General features: G+C 36.1%; 1 protein-coding gene across 2 annotated transcripts in view; it reads left to right on the top strand.

Annotated features, from left to right (window-relative positions):
- Positions 1 to 7,087: 7,087 nt before the first annotated feature.
- LOC131149620 (AUGMIN subunit 2) overlaps positions 7,088 to 20,104 on the top strand; it is a 47,110-nt gene continuing 34,093 nt past the window's right edge. Inside the window, exons 1-2 of one of the 2 annotated variants that reach the window (XM_058100235.1) lie at positions 7,088 to 7,447; positions 9,909 to 10,217. In XM_058100235.1, the coding sequence (XP_057956218.1) occupies positions 10,095 to 10,217 (123 nt within the window). In that variant the 5' untranslated portion in view covers positions 7,088 to 7,447; positions 9,909 to 10,094. Of the gene's footprint in view, positions 7,448 to 9,882; positions 10,218 to 20,104 lie in introns of both variants that reach the window. The other variant, XM_058100236.1, reaches the window with a different exon arrangement.

Below are 20,104 nucleotides of genomic sequence, written 5' to 3'. Positions count from 1 at the left end.
TGTTTAAATTAAGTGGTATTTGGATACTTACTTTTACTATAGGGTATTATATGATTATTTTTAAAAATATTTTAAATTACAAATATTAATATTTTAAATTACAAATATTAATATTTTAAATTAAAAATTTCACTAATAACTATTTTAAATTATTTATAATTAAAATTTAAATATTTACTATTAAAAAATAATATAAGATTATTATTTTTAATTAATATATTTAAACTTACTAAAGCTAAAGAAAGGAATAACAAGGACTTAGGAAATGTAAAATGTATAAAAAGTGAGGATCATATTGTTTTGATTAAGGACGAAGATCTTAAAGAAAGATGGTGAAGTTACTTTAGTAAGTTGTTTAACAAAACTAAATAGAAGACTTAAACTTATAATTGTCAAATGAGAAAAAGACTAAAAATATAAGATTTATTCGTAAAATTAGAGTTAACGAAGTTAAGTTGGCACTAAAAAAGATGAATAATGGGAAAGCTATGAGACCAGATAACATCCCAATTGAAATTTGGAAATGCTTGAGTGATAAAGGAATTATATGGTTAACTTATTTATTTAATACAATTGTAAAAACTAAGAAAATGTTAGATAAATGGAGAAAAAACACTTTAATACCTATATACAAAAATAAATGAGATATTCAAATTTGTAATAACTATCGTGGAATTAAACTTATGAGTCATACGATGAAACTATGGGAAAGGATAGTTGAACAAAGATTAAGGTTATAAATAAAGGTCTCAAAAAATCAATTTGGTTTTATACCTGGGAGATCTACCACATAAGCTATTTATCTTTTAAGAAAATTAATGGAAAAATTTAGGTAAAAGAAGAGAGACTTGCATATGATATTTATTAACCTTAAGAAAGCATATGATAGGAGATACCTAGGGAAGTTCTATGGTGGGTTTTAGAAAAAAAAAAGGTATATGTTGTAGGTATACCGATGTCATTAAGGATATGTACGATGGAGTAATGACAAGTGTAAGGACTATAGATGAAGAAACTAGAGAATTTCCAATTACCATAGGTATACATCAAGGATCTGTTTTGAGTCCTTATATTATTGCTTTAGTGATGGACCAATTGACTAAGAGTATTCAAAAGAAGGTTCCATGGTGTATATTGTTTGCTGATAATATTGTATTAATTGACAAAACTAGGGACAAAGTAGAGGCTGAGTTAGAATTATGGAGAAAAGCTTTGGAATCTAGAGGCTTTTGGATACGTAGAAATAAAACAGAATATATGAAATGTAATTTTAGTAATGATAGGAGGAATATTGGAGACAAAGTTAAAATTGATGATGAAAAAATAAATAGCACTTGTAGATTTTGATACCTTGGATCTATTATGCAAGTTAAAGGAGAAATTGAAGACGATGTAATGTATAGAGTTAAAGCAGGTTGGGTAAAATGGAGAAATGTTTCAAGTGTACTATGTGATCGTAGAATACCCTTAAAATTGAAAGGAAAGTTTTATAAGATAGCTATAAGACCAACTATGTTATGTGGATCAGAATGTTGAATGACGAAGAAACATAATATCCAAAAAGTAAAAGTTGTCGAGATGAGAATGCTTAGATGGATGAGTGGTATAATATTGAAAGATAAATTAATTAATGAACACATTCATGGTAAGTTAGGTGCAACTCCTATAGAAGATAAGATAAGGGAGGGATGACTCAGATGGTATAGACACTTGCAACGTAGGCCTTATAGTGTACCTGTGAGGAAGAGTAACTTAGTTACTATGAGGGCAGTAAAAGGGGTAGGGGTAGACCTAAAATAACTTGGGAGGAAATAGTGAGTAAAAATTTAGTATCCTTGAATCTATCAAAAGAAATGGTCCATGATCGCATAAATTGGCGGAAAATGATTCATATAACTAACCCTACTTAGTGGGACTAAGGCTTGGTTTTGTTTGTTTGTTTGTTATTTTTAATTAATAATAATTTTATTACAAATGTATATTTATAACATATTACTATCATATGAAATTATGATAAAAATAATATTATTAATTAAATTTAAAAATTAATTTATTTAATGTTAATTTAAATCAATAAGTAATACTATCGCATTGCGCGTACTCTGCGGCTTTTTAGGGGGTTTGGATTATAACATGGTATTTATAAGTTCCAAATTTTGATTTTACAAATGAAAAAGTGTCATATGAATTTGAACAGTAGTGACAGTATATAATTTTGAACCCGCTCAAATAATGCACTACCTTAAATAATGCAGTTCTTATGAAAGCTATGAATATCATGTTATAGTCCAAAACCTCTTATAAGTCATAGGGAATGCACATCGCACGTGCATGCATCTAGTTTCTATAATTGGCATGCATAGAGGATAGGTGTAAATAAGATCCATGCATTGATTTCACAAAATTTGCATTAAATTTTCAAAATTTGTGAAAAATGCATGCAGATGACCAATCGATTAGTCCAAAGGCTATTTTTAGCACCGTTTCTAGACTTTTCTTGAAATTTTAAGTTAGTAGTTTGTTTGCACGCTTACTAAAGTGTATGGTAGAGTTTGTTGGCTGATTATTCGGCATTGGTTTAATGGTATTTTCCTTAAAAAAACCAAAAACATCATTTTCAAATGTTTTCCACAAAAAAAAATTGTTTTGAAATGAATGTTCATGATGCGACTTTTGGAGAAATTTTATAATGATTTTAATTCACTTTTCAAGTGATTTCAAGATGAGTTTATGGTTCTTCCACAAAAAAACTAATTTTTAAAATTAAGAAAATAAATCATTTTCAAAGTAATAATCAATGATATGGATTGAGGGCGAAAAAATTCTTGTCTTCTAAAAAGTTAAAGACTTCAAAACTTTGCTCATGCAGTGAGTTTTTCTAAAAAAATCAAGTTTACACAAAAAAAGTAATTGATTTTTCATTCAAGATTTCAGGTTGATTTTGAAACTCCAAAATTTTTTTAATTGAAGTTTTGAAACCTTTTAAGAAACTATGAGTAGTTTGATCCCATTTTCAAATGGTATGTAGCCAATCTATTTTCACATAGATGCAACCACAACTTTAAAAAAAAAAACTAAAGGTCTTTTTTCTTTGTGCATGTGTTTTTTATGTTTTAGTGCTTTTTTGTGACATTTTGGAAAGTTATTGAGTAGTGGGATCTCGATGGTGTTTTGGCCTCTACATAGACGCTCTAAAATTTTTTTCAAAAGGTGGGGATAACGTAATTTTTTTTTTCAATTTTAAAATAAAAAGAGAAGGGAACCTACTATAGGTGGTCAATTACCCTTTAGGGGATGGTCGATCCGCCTTACCCAAGTATAAGGTAGGTTGACTGACCTCTAAGGGTGGTTGACCGGTCCTACATCCTTCCATTTATTTTTTTTGCAAATTTTTTATACATTTTGATTTCAAAAAGAAAAAAATTTCTTATGAGTGAGACACACACTTGAGATAAGAGCGGTAACAGATCTTAGAACAAGTGCTTTATGATGCTAATCCTTTAATTCAATTCCAAAAGAATTAACCCTATGTCTGCTATGCAAGAATGGAATGGGATAAGAATAGAATGGATTGAATGATGGAATGAAATGGGGAGTGGAATGGAATGACCATTCACATTCCACTGTTTGGTGACAAACATAGAATTACACTAGAATGGAGTGAACATTTTTGTTCTCCATTCCATTCTCAGGTTTGGTATAAGTAATTAATAATAAAATGGAATACTCATTTATTTTTAAAAATACATTAAATGTACAAATCTAATAATTTTTAAAAGAAATTAACTTTTTTAAAGATGAATTTTAACTAAAGAAAAAGAAATAAATCATTAATTCAAAATCCAAGTAGATTTCCATAAGCTCGTCTCCACGAAGAGATGCTGAAAACAGAGGAAAAAGGGATGGGAGAGAGAGAGAGTAGTGGAGCATAAGGGTGAACATAATTTGGTTTTAATCGAATTAATCGAATTAACTGACTGAGTGATGTAGGACAGGTGTGGTTGACTTAGTTCTACGGTTCAACCCTCATACACGTACATACACTCAAAACACTTTAGATTAAGAATTCATTTAACTAACATAAACACCACAAATGATGCTTCATTTCACATGTTGTCGGATTTTGGAAAAGGTGTTTTGTCTAGAAATTAAGTCCCAAGTGTTACTAATAAAGGAATCAAGCTTTATGTGTAAAGATGTTAATTTTAAAATCAAGATTACAAGTTCTAAGTTAACAAACTAACATTCTCACAATTGATTTTATTTAATAAGTATCAATATTGAAATCTAGGGTGTTGGCCTAGATATGCGTCTAGAGGGGGGGTGAATAGACGTCTTTCACGGATATGCAACTTTTTCTACAATCACATAGATTTCTTGGCAAGAATAAGAGTATTATATCACAGTATAAAAATAAAGCAAATAGCAATGACTGAGCAACACAAGAGAGAAAAGAGAAGAGAAGCTTAACGCAGCGATGTTAACGTGGTTCAGCACCGAGCCTACGTCCACGCCTTGAGACCAACTCAAGGATTCCCCAAATCCACTATATTATCCTCCTTCTAGCGGAGAAGCCTATACAAGCAGCTGCTCATAACGAGCTCTTACAATGGTGCTCACCTTGAGTCACCTTACAATGGCTCACAAAGAACCTTACAATATAAGGAGTTTGACAAGAAGTAGATACAATGTAAAATGTTCATTTTTTAACTGAATATCCCAATACAAACCTCACATTATTCCCTCTTTGTCAATGGAGTGTAAACAAAAGCAAGAGCAAATGGGCAAGAAGGCACACAATGAAACCCTAGTATGAATGCACAATAATTGTTCTCAACAACCAATATGCTTAACTAGTTTGAAATGAATGCATAAGACCTATTTTAAAGGCCAAATGGACGAGCTGAGCGCTGGAGAGCTATTGGGTATTTATTGATATGAGACAAATTGAAAACTAGCTGTTCTGGCGCATTTAATGCTGTTTGTAGCCCGACGTTCGTCGACGAGGTCACGACTTCGTCGACGAGCCCCATGAGTCCCTTCGTCGACAAAGCCCTGTGTTCGTCAACGAGCCATTGTTTATGAATTTAGATAGGTCTCAGTTTCTTTTCATCGACGAGTACCCTGTGTACATCAACGAACCATTGCATATACTTCGTCACCGAATCCCCTGTATTCGTCAACGAAGGTGCTTTGAACTTTTAGGTGGTCTCAGTATATTTTCATTAACGAGTACCCTATGTATGTCGACGAACCTTGGCACAGACTTCATCGCCGAATCCCCTGTATTCGTCGACGAAGGTGCTCTAAACTTTTTAGGTGGTCTCGGTATATTCTCGTCGACAAGTACCTTATGTACGTCGACGAGGTGCTGTGTTGTTCTCATCGACGAATCCCCTGTATTCATCGACGAACCCTTTACTTACCTTCTAAATTCATTCAAACTTTGGTTTTTGTTGAAGTAAAAGGTTTTCATCTTTGTTTTAGAAATGATCTTTAATCTATTTTAAGATGTATTGGGTTTAATAAAATATGTTTGAGGGTTATAGACATCTTGTGTAGTTTACTTGACTTGTTATGTATGTGTGAGACTAGTGCCTGTGTTCTAGTCTATCGTGATCTAAAGAAATATGTGATTTGCCCATCTCTTGCTCGATACTTTTGAACCGCACCATACACAAATGATTACAATATCAATCTCTCTTACTCACAAACACAACCCAGAGCTTGTGCTTGCTATGCAGGATCCATAAACGCTTTGGTTGAGTGGCAAAGTTCCGAATATGTCATATGTTGGACTTTGTTGATGGTCATCTGTTCTTTACTGGTTTGTTTAACTCTTATGCTTGCTTTGGAACTGTCCTGTGCATCTGAACTGGACTAGAGGAAAACTGTTAGTAACCTTAAAGAATAGCTAATGACTTGTTGTCATCAAAACAAGGTTGGAATGAAAGCTCTTAGCCACTAGGTCTAACATAAGGATTCAAATGGCTTATCAAATATGGAATTTCAGGATTTTAAGTAAAGTCTTACACAAAATAAAGTAAGGGTTCAAAACAAGTATTAAATTTACCAAGAGATTAGTTGGATGACTTGACATTGTTCAACATGAGTTAGACCACGCCATAAGTCCTTCGTACAAGCTTTGAATCACCAAGATGAACACAGCAATGGAGTGTAGGGAAGGTGGCCGTGTGGGAGTTTAGATGGGGCTGGCTGTGTGGGTGAGAGGGAGGAGATGGTGATTGTGTCGCTGGACAGAATAGTGGTATTTCACCACTTGATCTCGAGAGAGAATGACGTAGCCTCACACTACACAATCTAAGATTGGACAAACCTTTCAAGCTTTAGCAAATAAAATTTCTTTCAATTCAATATCAGCTCTACATTAAAGTTTTTACAATGCTAAATATAAAGACCTAGAATGGGGAGACAAGACATTAACATTCTTACACTCCCCACACAAGCATAAGAGACAAAGGTAATAAATACATATAACTTACTAACATATTAATTACTTCAACTTACTAGACACACACATGCTTATACTTAGTTGACTTAGACATATTACAAATTAAATATGAAGCATATGCCAAAGGAGGGGGCCCATAGATCCGTGTGGGGCCCATAAGCCCATGTGGGGCCCACATGGGTCTTGATTTGGATTTTGCTTACATATTTCGCTTGGGGTCTTTTTGTACCGAAAGTCTTCTAGTGGTCTTCAATTAACTCCACGCGTACCTATAAACAATTATGAACTGAAGTGGACATTGGGAGGTCATCCACGTGTCACCATTTCGGCATAAGGAGTGGACATCGAAAAGTTGTCCACGTGTCACCATATCTGCAAAGGAAATGAGTAAGACATGTTGATCCCCATCACCGAGTTCGATCGATTCAATCCGAGTAATTTATAGTTTGACTTGGTTCAGTTTTAAAATAGGGTAATTTCGAGTATTCGGTTTTCAATTTGTTTATGAGTAATTTGTATTTCAATTAACCAAATTACCTGAATTTTTAATTAATTAATAATTAAATATAAATTATTAAATTATATTATTTATGATTTTAATTTTTAGGCTAGGTTGGCCGCTAGGTTCCATTCAGGATTCAGCCATTCCTAAATCCCAATTTCCCATTTGCCTCTTCCAGACTTCCCTCTTCATACTCTCTTCTCTCTCCGGTTCTTCCCTTCCCAAGTTCGCAGTTCGCAAGTCGCAACTTTGCCGCCAGCCGGCACTCCCTGACTCCCAGTCCCAGTTCCCTTCAGCTTCACCTTCCCTTCCCAATTCGCAGTTTGCACACAGTCGGCGACGGCGAGTTCGGGCCTCCTGTTCCAGATCGGTAGATCCAGTCTTCCCCTTTGGACTTCGGCTTCCACCTTCCCAATTTCGCAGCTCGCACTCTCGTAGACTCGCAGTGCTCCTTTGGACCTCCCGTTCCTCAGGTTTTTCATTTTTCTGTTATGTTCAAAACTTAAAAGTCTTTGCAGTTTGATGTTCATTGAAATTTTAAAATGCCCTAAGATGAGCACAATGTGTTTGATTAAATGTATTTGAGAAGATTTCCTCCAAATTATTATATTCATGTTGATCAGTCTCCCGCTTTAAAATGGGTTTCTTTGTGTTATTTGTTTATATTTGTTTGAATGTTCATTGAATTTGAGTTTTGTTCCTTTTTAATTTTTTTTATATTTGTGTTTTCTTACTTTTGTTGTACCCAAAGTCCAGTGCCCTATTCTCTTCTTCTTCGGTTCTTCCCTGCTCTTACCAATAACCCTTGTTTGCGTATCATGGGAAAGTTTTTCGGTGTTGAGAATTTTTCTGATGAGTTGTCTTCATTAGTGGGTGCAAAATTCTCTTTGAGTACAAAAGCATAAAATAAAGGATAGAAAGAAGATAAAAGGATGGAGGATGAATATTTTTTTTTGAGAATTGCTTAGTTGTTTAAAGGGAGAATTACTCATAATTAATTTTATTTTTATTCGGTTAAATTCGGTTAACTAGAATTACCCAACAATTCAGTTCGGTCGGGTACGGTTCGGATAAATAGACCAATTCGGTCAGTTCAGTACTTCAATTATGGGGTGGAGTTAACCGAAATAATTCGGTTAATTCAGTTAATTGGTCGAATTGGTCGAACCGACCGATTGCACACCCCTAGCGGAGAGAGTTGAGGAGGGAGTGGGGAATTCCTATTTTTAGAATCACTCCTCCATTTTAATAATTAATCCCTATTCTCACTTTTTTGTTGGAATGAGCATTCCCACCTTCAAAAATATAATCATGGGAATGAAAATAAAATATTGAAATGATAATTCCATTTCATTCCATTCCATTGTACCGAATATTACATAAAAAATTATATTTTCTATTCACAATGTTACTCTTGAACCTAAACCTCTTTAAAAAAGGTTTTATTTATTTTGTATTTTCAAAATTAAAATAAACTGACAATTTCGCGTTTAGACAAAAAAGTTAGATAGTCAATTGTTTGGTTTTCTGCATCTTACTTGTTTTCCAAAATGATCACCAAATTAGTTGGCAACAAAACAGATCCTTTGAGTTTGGTGCCGACAATTATATATATATATTTTTAATTTGAAATAAAGCTGTACCCAGTGCACAAGGCTCCCACTTTGAGTGGGGTCTGGGAGAGGTGAATGTCAGCAAGCCTTACCCCCATTTTTGGAGAGGCTGCTTCCAAGTCTCGAACTCGAGACCACCCGTACCGAGGCGGAGGCACTTGCCATCGCACCAAGGCACGACATTATTACCAACACTTTGTTTCCCTTACCCAATGGCACAAACCCTAGCACTCTAGTAGCACTTATCCACGGCTCCATGCCCCTACCTCTCTCTCTCTCTCTTTGCCATGTCTCTACAACACAGTACATCTTTTGCATGGTAATAATATAATACATTTTATTTTGCAAGACAAATTTTTTGTAGTACCAATGCTCTTTGTAAGGATTCATTAGGGCTGTTAAAAAACATTTGAAAATCGATTCGATTTGAAAATATGATTCGAACCGAACCAAAATTTCAGTTAATCGATTTGTTCAGTTCAGTTCCTTTTTGTTTTTTCTTTACAGTTTTTGGTCTCAGTTGGGTTTCGGTTTTTATGTTCATGAACCAATGGTTACCCGAATGGAACTAATATATATATATATATATATTTACAATATATAATATTTATATTATATATTATTACATAATAATGTATATAATATATCTCAAAGTTACAAAATAATATACACATATTTTTTGGGTGATTAATTTATATGATAAAGTGTAAATGCACATACAAAATCAAAACCTAAGTAAATTATTTAAGTGTTCTTTTAAAAATTATAATAATTTGAAAATCAGTCCGGATTGGATATGAACAATCGGTTAACTGGACCATTAGTTAATCGAAAGGTTCGAATCAATTTCGGTTCACAAAAATACCAAATCGAAACCTTTTGTTCTATTCAATATCTAGAGGTTTGGTTAAAGTAATCAAACCATGAACACCCCTAAATTCCATGCCTTGTTGTGCATTATTTCCTACTAATTTCTCTGAATAAAATGCAGTTCAAATTCATTTGGTGTTGATTTCTTATAGAATTAGTGCTCCTGCCTTCAAAAATAAATGAAAACAAAACCTTTGAGTTTCGTTTGAAATTTTAATTGCATCTACCGGTCCACTGAATGGTAGCCTAAAATTCGATTAATAAAAATTCACTTAATCGTTTGAAAAGATTGGATTTCGATCGGTATTTTCTGACAGATTGAAATTTCAATGTGATTGAAGATCCAAACCGAGACACGCCCTAGGGATTAGAGATCAGATATATTGGTTTTTTTTTTTTGTATTAAAAAATTTCTGTACTTTTAGAACCGTCATTTTTGTCAAAATCTCAGCGAGGTGGCCTTACACTCTCGCCCAAACGAAGTTCAAACAGAAGAAAGTAGTAGAGAGAGGATATGCAGCTTTGTAACCATAGCCAAATGTTTGAGGGAAGCGTCTTAGCAGAGGGACTGCTGCACAGGGTCGTTGAAGTGGGTTTGGAGATCGACTGTTGACTACAAGGCCGTGTTTATTCGCAAATGTCGATGGGAAGCGACACCTCTTGGGTCGGGAAAAAGCCTTTGAGACGCCTTGGGGGCATGTCCGATGCCCTTTCTATCGCCGCTGATCTTGGCTTCTCAGTCACCCCTTCTCCTTCCCAGGTTCTCTCTCTCTCTCTCTCTCATGTCCTGTTTTCTTCATTTTTTGCGATCATGTGCGTTCGATCTGGACCCATACCACTATAATTTATAAGTAACTTGATTTGCTTTGATTCCCACAATTTAGTGAACTACATTCTGTTCCAATGTGTGTTTTCTTCAAATGCAATTATAATTTGAATGTTAACATTTGTATTTGTAAACTGAGTTGATCCCCATTGGGAAGCGAACAAATTCATGTAATTTGAGCTTCAATTTTTTTAAATTTGAGAATTTGGGTTGTTTGGTAAAGCATAGCTTTGTCCTTAAGTGTCCAAGTTTTGATGTCCTCTGGTGTTGAAGTCTCTAATTGAGGTAATATTAATTAAGACATGTTGATTTAGTGCTGGCATTTCCGGAGTAATTGAATGAATAGAGTGCTTAAGAGACTGGTATTGCTAGAGGAGCAAAATTAGTCTTTACCTTATGCCCAGAGTATCTCGTAACCCTGTACAACTAATTATCGTGAGTGCTGCTGACACTTAAACTTCTGGTTATCTTCATTGAAGTTTGTTAGGAGTGTAAAAGACAAACACACCCTATTATGAACTGTGCACACTGGATACGTTTTTGAAGACTTAATCCAAGACATTCTTAGGCTAGAGTACCTTTGAGCCATGCATTTGTGGATCCCTATGGCTCGAGCAACTAAACAACTATTTTTTCATTTGGCTTTATTTTTATCGAGATTTTCAAAGCAAAGTTAATATAAATGCATTGTTTTATGAAGCTACTTCTTTGGAATGTGTATGAGGTACCACTACTAATCAGTTATTGATATACATGCTCTACTAATTTAAAATTCCTTGGGAGTAATAAGAATGCATGCTGTTGTACTTTCAGTTGTGTATGCGAGATTGCTGAAGTGACAAACTATTAAGTGCCTATATTCTTAAATGTGTGTGGATGTAAGAGGCTAATGGATCTCATAGTAGATGGCTGGCGTTGTCTGTTTTTCTATGGCAAATTTCATAAGTTGTCTCTGAAGTTGAGCTCAATGAAACGAATGAACAACTTATGATCCGTTGTTTATTTGGTCTAATGCTTTGCTATTTGCAATATGAAACAAAGTGGGGCTTAACTACCTCACTAATCATAAGAATGCATAACAAGATGCACTCTTAAGCAGAAGAATGAGTTGCTTGCTTGTAGAACTCTTGGCATCTTGTGTTACTACTTCAGAAAACACAAGAAATACTGCTGGAGGAAAGCTGTTCAAATAGCCCCAGGAAAAGGCCTACAAGCTATAGGTATAGGGCAGACAGCATCTCAAACTATGAGGGAAAATAGTTGGTCTGAAATTCTAAGCAGGTGGCACATTTTAGTGCTACGAGGAGTATAGGTAGCAGCTCATATTTTTTGGGGGGCGGGGGGGGGGGGGGTGGACAACAAGTTTTATGTGAGTGACAACCAAGGTATTGCGGTCTTTTCCTTGGTTCTTTTGTGGTTGTTTATTTTGGTGACATATTAATTAATAGTCAAGAAGAAAAGGAGCATTTGAAACATCTTAGACAAGTCATCGAGGTTTTTCACTCTGAGAAATTCAATGCTATTTATTTATTTATTTTTATAAATGTGCTCTTTTGTGCGATAGTGGGAGTGTTCTTGGGCTTTACTATTTCAGCTTAAGGGTTGAAGCAAGATCCTAACAAAGTAAAAGCCATTTTTGAGGGGCCTTACAACAAACTATGTAGATGTTTGTAGCTTTCATGGACTAGCTTCCTTTTAATGAGAGGTTTCTTTGTAATTTTAGCACAATTATAAGTGCTATTTCTTAGTGCCTCAAGGAAACTCTGTTTTTATGGACAAAACAAGCAAAGAAGGCATTCAACTAGATCACTATACCACAGTTGAAACACTAGTCTTTGTGCTTCCCCAACTTTGATGAGCTCGTTATGGTAGAGTGCAATGCATCTTATGTTGGGATAGGGGCTGTTCTTAGACAACTGGCTTTTTTAGCGAAGAGTTGTCTCTAGCAAACTTGTGATACTCCACTTATGTTTCGAACATTAGATCATTGGCTGCATAATTTATTGCATTGAGATTTTGTAGTTCAGTCTAATCATGAAGCACATTGGGATCTTAATTCATAAAAGGAAGCTGAATCCTATTACACTAAATGGAATTACCTCCTTCAACAAGTCTCATTCACATTGAAACATCTGAACTTGTGAACAAAGTGGTTGATGCATTTAGTCAGCCAGCGTTGGTGCTCATTGGTGCTTTGGTTGATTAGCTGGTGTTGGATCTTCATTGTCGGTGTAGTACGACTTAAGGCAGTTGACATGAAATGCTGGCTGCACTTTGTTCCATGTTGAAGGGTCAATCTTGTAAGAGGCCTTCCCGACTTTCGCCAAAATGGGGACTAGTCTTGCATATTTGTGAATTTATCTCCTATTTGGAGAGACTTGAGTTTTTCTTAAAGGAGCTTGACAAGCTTCAAGTCTTCTAAGTTGAAGTGCAATGATCTTCTCCCTTGATCTATCCATTTTAGATTTCTCTTGGTGGGTTTCTCTAGCTGGCTTAGGTAATCTTTTGCATTCTGTCTCCATTCTTTGGTATGGATGTAAGCTATGAGATTGCTTCATCTCTAGGGTCCATCCACTATGTTGGGCTATAGTGGCTGCTGACATGCAACAAGCCCAAAAAGATTCTTGTTGGTAGTGGAACTCTTTTGGGGGCTGAAATAGAATTGAGCCATGCCAAGTAGTTGTGCTCGATTCTTTTGGTTGGCATTGACAAAACGATGTAAATATTGCTCGAGCAGCCTATTGAAGCACCCTGTTTGGCAATTGGACTATGGGATGATGGCTCGAGGAGATGTCTAGTTGTGATCCGAGGATTTTGATTAGTTTTCATCAAAAGTTTCATTGTGTCTTGTGGACCGTCCTGAAACCTCATAGTATGTTTAAAGAATAGTTGTCGCTTGTCAAGTATTCTCTATTAAAGAATACTTTTAATGAATGTACTATACTTAAAAAATTGTTCACAATTGCAAAGATAGAACCAAGATCCCTAACTCTGTCAATGTTTGTGATGAAATCAAGTGAGACACTTTCCAACATTCTCATAACCACTAGAGGGTTTCTTGTAACCTTGCAATCTTCCCTTGTGTATTTGATGGTGAGACAAGCCCCACCAATAATACTCTTGCTTCAACAATGCCAAAGTCTGATGTTATACTAGGTGGTTTGCCCATAACATATCTACTAATGGGCCTTCTTGAGATTATAAGCTCAAGGGATATAGATCCAATTTCCTTGTGTCTATGGTAAGCTGTTCTCAATAGAGAATCGACTAGATTTTCCTTTTTCCTCTAAGTTTATGATGCTGCTCTCGACTTTTGCATTGTAGTGGCAACTTTACTAGCTATCAAGTGTTTATGGCCATAGGCTCAACCTTCAGACCCAAAGCATCTGTAAGCTCATTCATTTGTTGTAGCTTGTGATCAAAGATGAAGTCAAATTTTGCTAAGAATTGTTACCAATGAGCTTTCTTGGAGGATAACTTAAGCTGTGATGATTGAGTTGTCATGTCCCTATTTTTGGCATGTGACTCACTGTAACTCCATCTAAAATCCAATGGAGGCACTAGGCCTAGGCAAGAACTTGTATTACAAAACCATCATTTGAAATTGTTAAGGAATGGGGTGAGCAACCATGAGCTCAGTAGACATTCTTAATTCCCCTATTCAAATAAGGATTTCAATACTTTAACATATGATTTCTTATATACACGCATAATCGTGTATGAACACACTCTTTATTCTAAACAATATGCATGAAAAACACACTCTTTATTCTAAGCAATCTCTTCATCAAAATTTACCAGCAAAGACATCAAAATAGCATGCATTGACACATTTTTTTTTTTTTTTCAAAGTAGCAGTGCTGTTCCAACTAAGTGCGCATTTGATCTCAAACAAGTGCCAAATTCTAGCTTGGCGAACCACTGCTTAATGTGGAAATACCAACAAGTGCCAAATTCCTGTTTGGCGAACCATCGCGTAATGGGGAAATACCCTCTAGCGGTTTAGGGCCTTTCACCCAAAGGAGACACAATCCTTACTTGCTCAAATTCAACAATATCACAGCTACAAACAGCACATAGTGCCAGCTATTTCACATAATAGCAATTCAACATTTGCAGGCACAAGCTATGCCAAAGAAAGTAATACCATCATCCTTAGAGATGAATGTATATCACAAGAAAATTTCCCAATTAGACAAAATATGCATCTATGATAAAAGAGAACATATATCCGCCATATCAAGTAATTAGAAAAGCAAGCTTAAACCTTCCTTATTAGGATTCAATCCATGCAAGTTTCTACCCCTTATTTCCTTTGAATACCCAAAATCCCTAGGTGAATAAATGAAAATTAAGAACACCTACCTTGATTTCCAGCTTTGTCAAACTCAGTTTAAGTTTCCCTCTGAATTTCCTGTAGTTGCTCCTGATTTTCTCTGAATTTACTTGATTTCTTGCAGAGTTTTCTCACATTCCCTGTCTCTCTCTCTCTCTCTTGAGTTAGGGTTTACAGCAAGAGTTTGTGGTATTTTCTCTGTTGTGGCTGCTTTGCGGGGCTGGAATGGTGAAGACAGCAGCTACTTGCTGCCAGCTGCCTTTCAAGTTTCTCCCTCTCGGCTGGAAACATGACAGGACTGCAGCAGCTGGTGGTGATAAGGGTCTGTGGTGCTGCCATCTGTGCGCTAGGTGTTGGCTGCTGGTTTGAGAAGCTGCTAGGTGGTTCCTGCTGGTTTGTAAACTTTGTAGTGCTGCCAGGAGTCACACCTGGTTTCAGCATGCCCCGTCCTGGTTTTTTTTTTCCCCCCCTTTTTTTGCTTTTGTTTTTCTCTCTCTTTGCCCTCAATTCTATTTTTGTTGATATTTTAACATATCCCTCATAATTTCCTTTCATATAAGCTCCTCCTACCACTAATAAGTCAAACGGAATTTCCAATATTAGTTAATACAACTTAATTAATGAATAACATGGCTAGTATGAACTTATTTATTATGAAAACAAAGCAAGATCATGCCAATTTATCAAAGTAATTTAAATTTACCTTGGCCTAAAGGGTATGGTCACATGAATTGTCTGTCTTTGCAAGGAACTTAACTCAGGTGGTGTCTAACAATCGAAGGCAATGGATAATTGCTAACAGTACTTCTTCTTTGTGGTGTACTTCAGTTTGGATTTACTAAGCTTCTTACTCTTATAGGCAACAAGATGGCTCTTCTGCGATAAGAAACCACCTAGGACTAAGTTTGATGAGTTTGTACCTCCAAGGGCTTCTTGATGCAAGAACATGAAGAGGACTGATTTGATCTATATAGTTCCATTCAAGTTGTCAAAGGCTTCCTAGCACTCCTTTGTCCAATTTCGTATATGACCTTTCTTAAGAAGTTCAACAGTGGGATGGCTCTCTTTGAGTGTCCCTTCACAAAATTTCAATTGTAATTGGTGAGGCTGGCACCTTCACATTTTTGAAGACCTTCTAGTTTTGGATAGTTCTCAACCTCTTCTTCTTGGGGTTGTTCATCACATGACCAAGGAATATAATTTGCTTGTGAGCAAAGGACTATTTATCTTTCCTTGATGCATAGGTTATTCTCTTTCAAACACCTTCCACTGCTCTTAATGCTTTTTAAATTACATTTGCCAAGGTATACCTCCATAATTTGTTTGGGAAGTGATGGAATACTTTGTTCATCAAAGTGCAAAAAGTTGTTGGCACAAGTTAATCTAAGGACTCAAAAAATATCCATAGCAAGCACACAAATAGTCTTCTACCATCACCTTCCACCATCTACTCTTGATAGTAACTTGGTTCAAACTTGGTGAAGCACTAGGCATGACTAAGTTTGATCAAATGAACCCATTATGGATAGTTGTTGGTCATAGTGACTTTTTTAAGTGCGCTATATTCCACATACAACCACAATCTCCTACGACCTATCATATTTCGTCTAAAAAAACATAGGTGCTTGGAATGGTGCTTTAGAGAGGGTTGTATAAAAACTACTTTAGTAGTTCATCAAGTTGCTTCCACAATTCAGCTTACTTTAGGGGCGTGATTCAATATGGTCCCTTAGCTGGGGTTTCACTTGGTAACAACTCAATCAATTTCATAATTTACACACCTTGTTGTGGAGGCAAGGTGTAGGTAGCTTACTAGGTAGCACAACTTGAAACTCTTTCAACATGAATTAATGGCCACATGCACAAACTCTTGATCCATTTTTTCTACCTCCACTGAGGAGGCGAGATAGGTTGCTTTACCCCTCATCACTCCCTTTTTAAGTTGCATGGAAGAAGAACTTTTCATCATCCCCTTTCTTTGGTACAACTTGAAGTATGCTAGGGTGATCACCCATAAAGAAAAAGCATGAGGATGGCTCTGGCCCTAGTCTTCTATAAATTCCATCTCTATTACCACCTAAAAGTCATTCCATGGAAGAATAGTAAGATTGGCACACCCCGCTGTAAACAATGTTTGAGAGGAACATGCTTGGCCACTCCGGATGTCAGTTTGGTAGTTGAGATCATTGCTTTCATATAGCCAAAGTATTTGCCAAGTTTTAAGCTTAATATCTTTTCTTTGCCTCACGAGTTACAGTCATGGTTGATTAGTGTCTATCATGGCACATAGGAATTCTTCCCTTTGGTCTTTATGTCTACAAACATCAATCCTGTTGCTTGGTTACCCTTCGATTCTTTCATTTGTCTTTGCAATGTGTTGATATTGCACCCATTTTTGTGGCTTGCTTTTTCCTTGTGACTTTGCAGCAATGGAAGCTTGCAAGAGATTAAGTGAAGACTTTTAAGGGCAATCCACAACTTAATGAGGGCCTTAGCATAAGGAATAGACAATCTTGGCGGTGCAACTAGGGGTGTTAGAAGCTTGAGATGAGGAAGACAGCATTGAAGATTTTGGCTTGGTATTGGCTCTCCTAGCCTTGAGCAGGTCTTCTTGAAAGACTTTCAATTGCCCCCACAATGAAGGAAGTTTCTATCGAGAGGCTGCAATGTCTCGAATGTCCAACAACAAAGCAAAGAAGTGTTTCTTATATTCCTTGACTATTCTTGCATGTTCAAGGTTTCGTAGGTTGCACTGGTCATCATGCTCGACATTCTTGGGAAAGAATTGCATGGTGGTATTTTTGTACTCCATCCTTGATGGTTGATATTTCCAATGGTACCAATTAAAAAGTTCAGTGTGTTGGTTAGCCCCCTTCACATTGTAGCACAAAAATCTTCCTATTTTAATGAAACAACATGCGCAGCAAGTTGGGCCATCTCCATGGCCATTTCATTGAAGTAGGAGGCTTGCAACTTGAGCTCATTGAGCAGCTCCTTATTAGTCAACTGATCCGTTGGATGCATGGCGTCCCCACTAATGCTTCAAGTGAGCGTGCAATTAGGAGCAGCTGAATCATGTAGCAATAAAACCAAGCTCTTATACTATCTGTCAGGGTCAAACACTTCCTAGAATGTAATAGCTATGTGGCACTAGTTGTGGCTGAACTAGTTGACTAAAAATCATAGATCTATTGCATAAGCATGATTGCAAGTATCAAATAGAAAGTAGCCAGCAATAAGTAAGGGCGGTTTATTTCATTACGTAAATGTAAAAGTTTTTATGCAATTTCAACTCTGATATGGGAAAAAACATCATTCATTGCTCCCCAAACTTCTATATAAGTATATATTTACAAGACATAGGATTGGGCACGACAATGAAACTGTGGGAAAGGCTAATTCAACAAAGACTAAGGTTAGAAACGAGGGTTTTAGAAAATCAGTTTGGTTTTATGTCTGGGAGATTGGCTACAGATGCTATGTATCTTATAAGAAGATTTTAGTGGAAAATTTCAGGGAAGAGAAGGGACTTGCATATGGTTTTTATTGATTTAGAGAAAGCTTATGATAGAGTATCTAGGGAAGTTCTATGGTGGTTTTAGGAAAAAAGGGATTAAATAGTAGGTATGTTGATGTCATTAAGGATATGTATGATAGGATAACGATTAATGTTTGGACTACACATAAAGAGCCTAGGGAACTTCCAATCACAATATGGTATGTCAAGGATCTGGTTTGAGCCCTTATCTTATTGCATTAGTGATGGATGAACTTACTTGAAGTACCCAATGAGGTTCAATGGCGTTTGTTGTTTGGAGATGATATTGTCTTGATTGATGAAACTAGAGGTGGAGTAGAATCTAAGTTAGAATTGTGGAAAAAAGCTTTAAAATCTGGAGGTTTTCATATAAGTAAAAAATAAGATAGAATATTTGAAATATCTTTGTACTGGTTGGAGGAATATTGGAGAAAAAATTAAACTTGATGGTCAAGAAATTGATACCTCTACACTAGTTTTTGATATCTTGGATCTATTATGCAAGCTAAAGGAGAAATTGAAGATGTTATTCATAGGGTAAAGCAGGGTGGATAAGATTGAGAAGTGCTTTGAGCATTTTGAGTGATCTTAGAATACCCTTAAAATTAAAAGGAAAATTTTGTAAGACAGTTATAAGACCAACTATTCTATATGGATTAGAATGTTGGGCAATTAAGGAACAACACATCCTTAAAGTAAAAGTTGTTGAAATGAGAATGTTAAGCTAGATTAGTGGGTATAATTTTAAAAGATAAATTAAAGAATGAACATAGCTGTGGTAGGTTAGGCATAACATCTGTAGAAGACACAACGGGGACGATTCATATGGTTTTTGTACTGCAACATATGCCAAATAGTGCATTAGTGAAGAGGAGTGAGCTGGTTATTATTAGTGGCAATAGAAGGCATATGTGTAGATGTAAAATAACTTGGAATGAGACAATAAGGATTTAGTAGCCCTTATGTTGTTAGAAGAAATTGCCCATGTTTGTGTGAATTGGCGGAAAAGCATTCATGTAGTTGATCCCACGTAGTGGGACTTAAGGCTTGGTTTTTTGTTGTAGCATTGGGCACGATAAGCGGCCATAGGCAAGATCAAGGCCGTGGACAATCTTGGCTCTTGATCCTTGTTCTTGATGACTGCACACAAAGTCACAGGTTTTGAGGAATTGAAAAATCAACACTATAACAATTATTTTTTCAATCATGCGATGAAGGAATTGAAAGATCCAGCACCTAAATCAGCCTCTCCATTTGATTTTTATGATGGTTACTTATTTTGTGGAACTTAACTATGTATATCAGAAGGATCCTTATTCACCAATCATGTGGGAGTTGCATGGTGGTGGCCTGAGAGTGCCACAAAATAAGTAATAGAGCCAAAGGTGAGGCTGAGAGAGCCAAGACTCTAGTTATGGATAGAGCTAAAGATGACTCAGGTTGTTGAAAGGTTGGCTAAATACTGGTTTGCATACGATTTCTCCAATTTCTTGTTCACCTTGGCTGCATTTTAGCACCGATTTTGTTTTTGGACTTACAATGACTGCGGGGGGGGGGGGGGGGGGTTGGCATTGTTCCATATTTATTGTGTTTGGTTGTTTCTCCAGTGTGGCTTTGTTCAGAAAAGCTGAGCAGCTTCATGGAGTTCCTACTTCTACTGTGTCTGACCAAGACAAAATTCATTGAGCATTATGGGAGGACTTCGTGGAGGAAATTAGGGACACAATTGCAATACTTCAGTACTTGCCATATGCAAAAATATGGTCAAAGCAAGGCGACAAATCAGAGCTTTGGTAATTTATTGCGATGTACTGTTGGGTACCAGGTGAAAATGTGGGATATAATTATTCATCTTGCTGAATTTGCCTACAAAATTCAGTAAATCCGACCACCAAGAAGATGCCTTTTGAGGTTGTATATGGCAAAGACCTCTAGATGTATTCATTC

This window comes from Malania oleifera, chromosome 2, assembly GCF_029873635.1.
Source record: "Malania oleifera isolate guangnan ecotype guangnan chromosome 2, ASM2987363v1, whole genome shotgun sequence".
Lineage (NCBI taxonomy): Eukaryota > Viridiplantae > Streptophyta > Magnoliopsida > Santalales > Ximeniaceae > Malania > Malania oleifera.
Note: the sequence above shows the minus strand (reverse complement) of the source record. Positions and strands in the feature narration are given on the sequence as shown.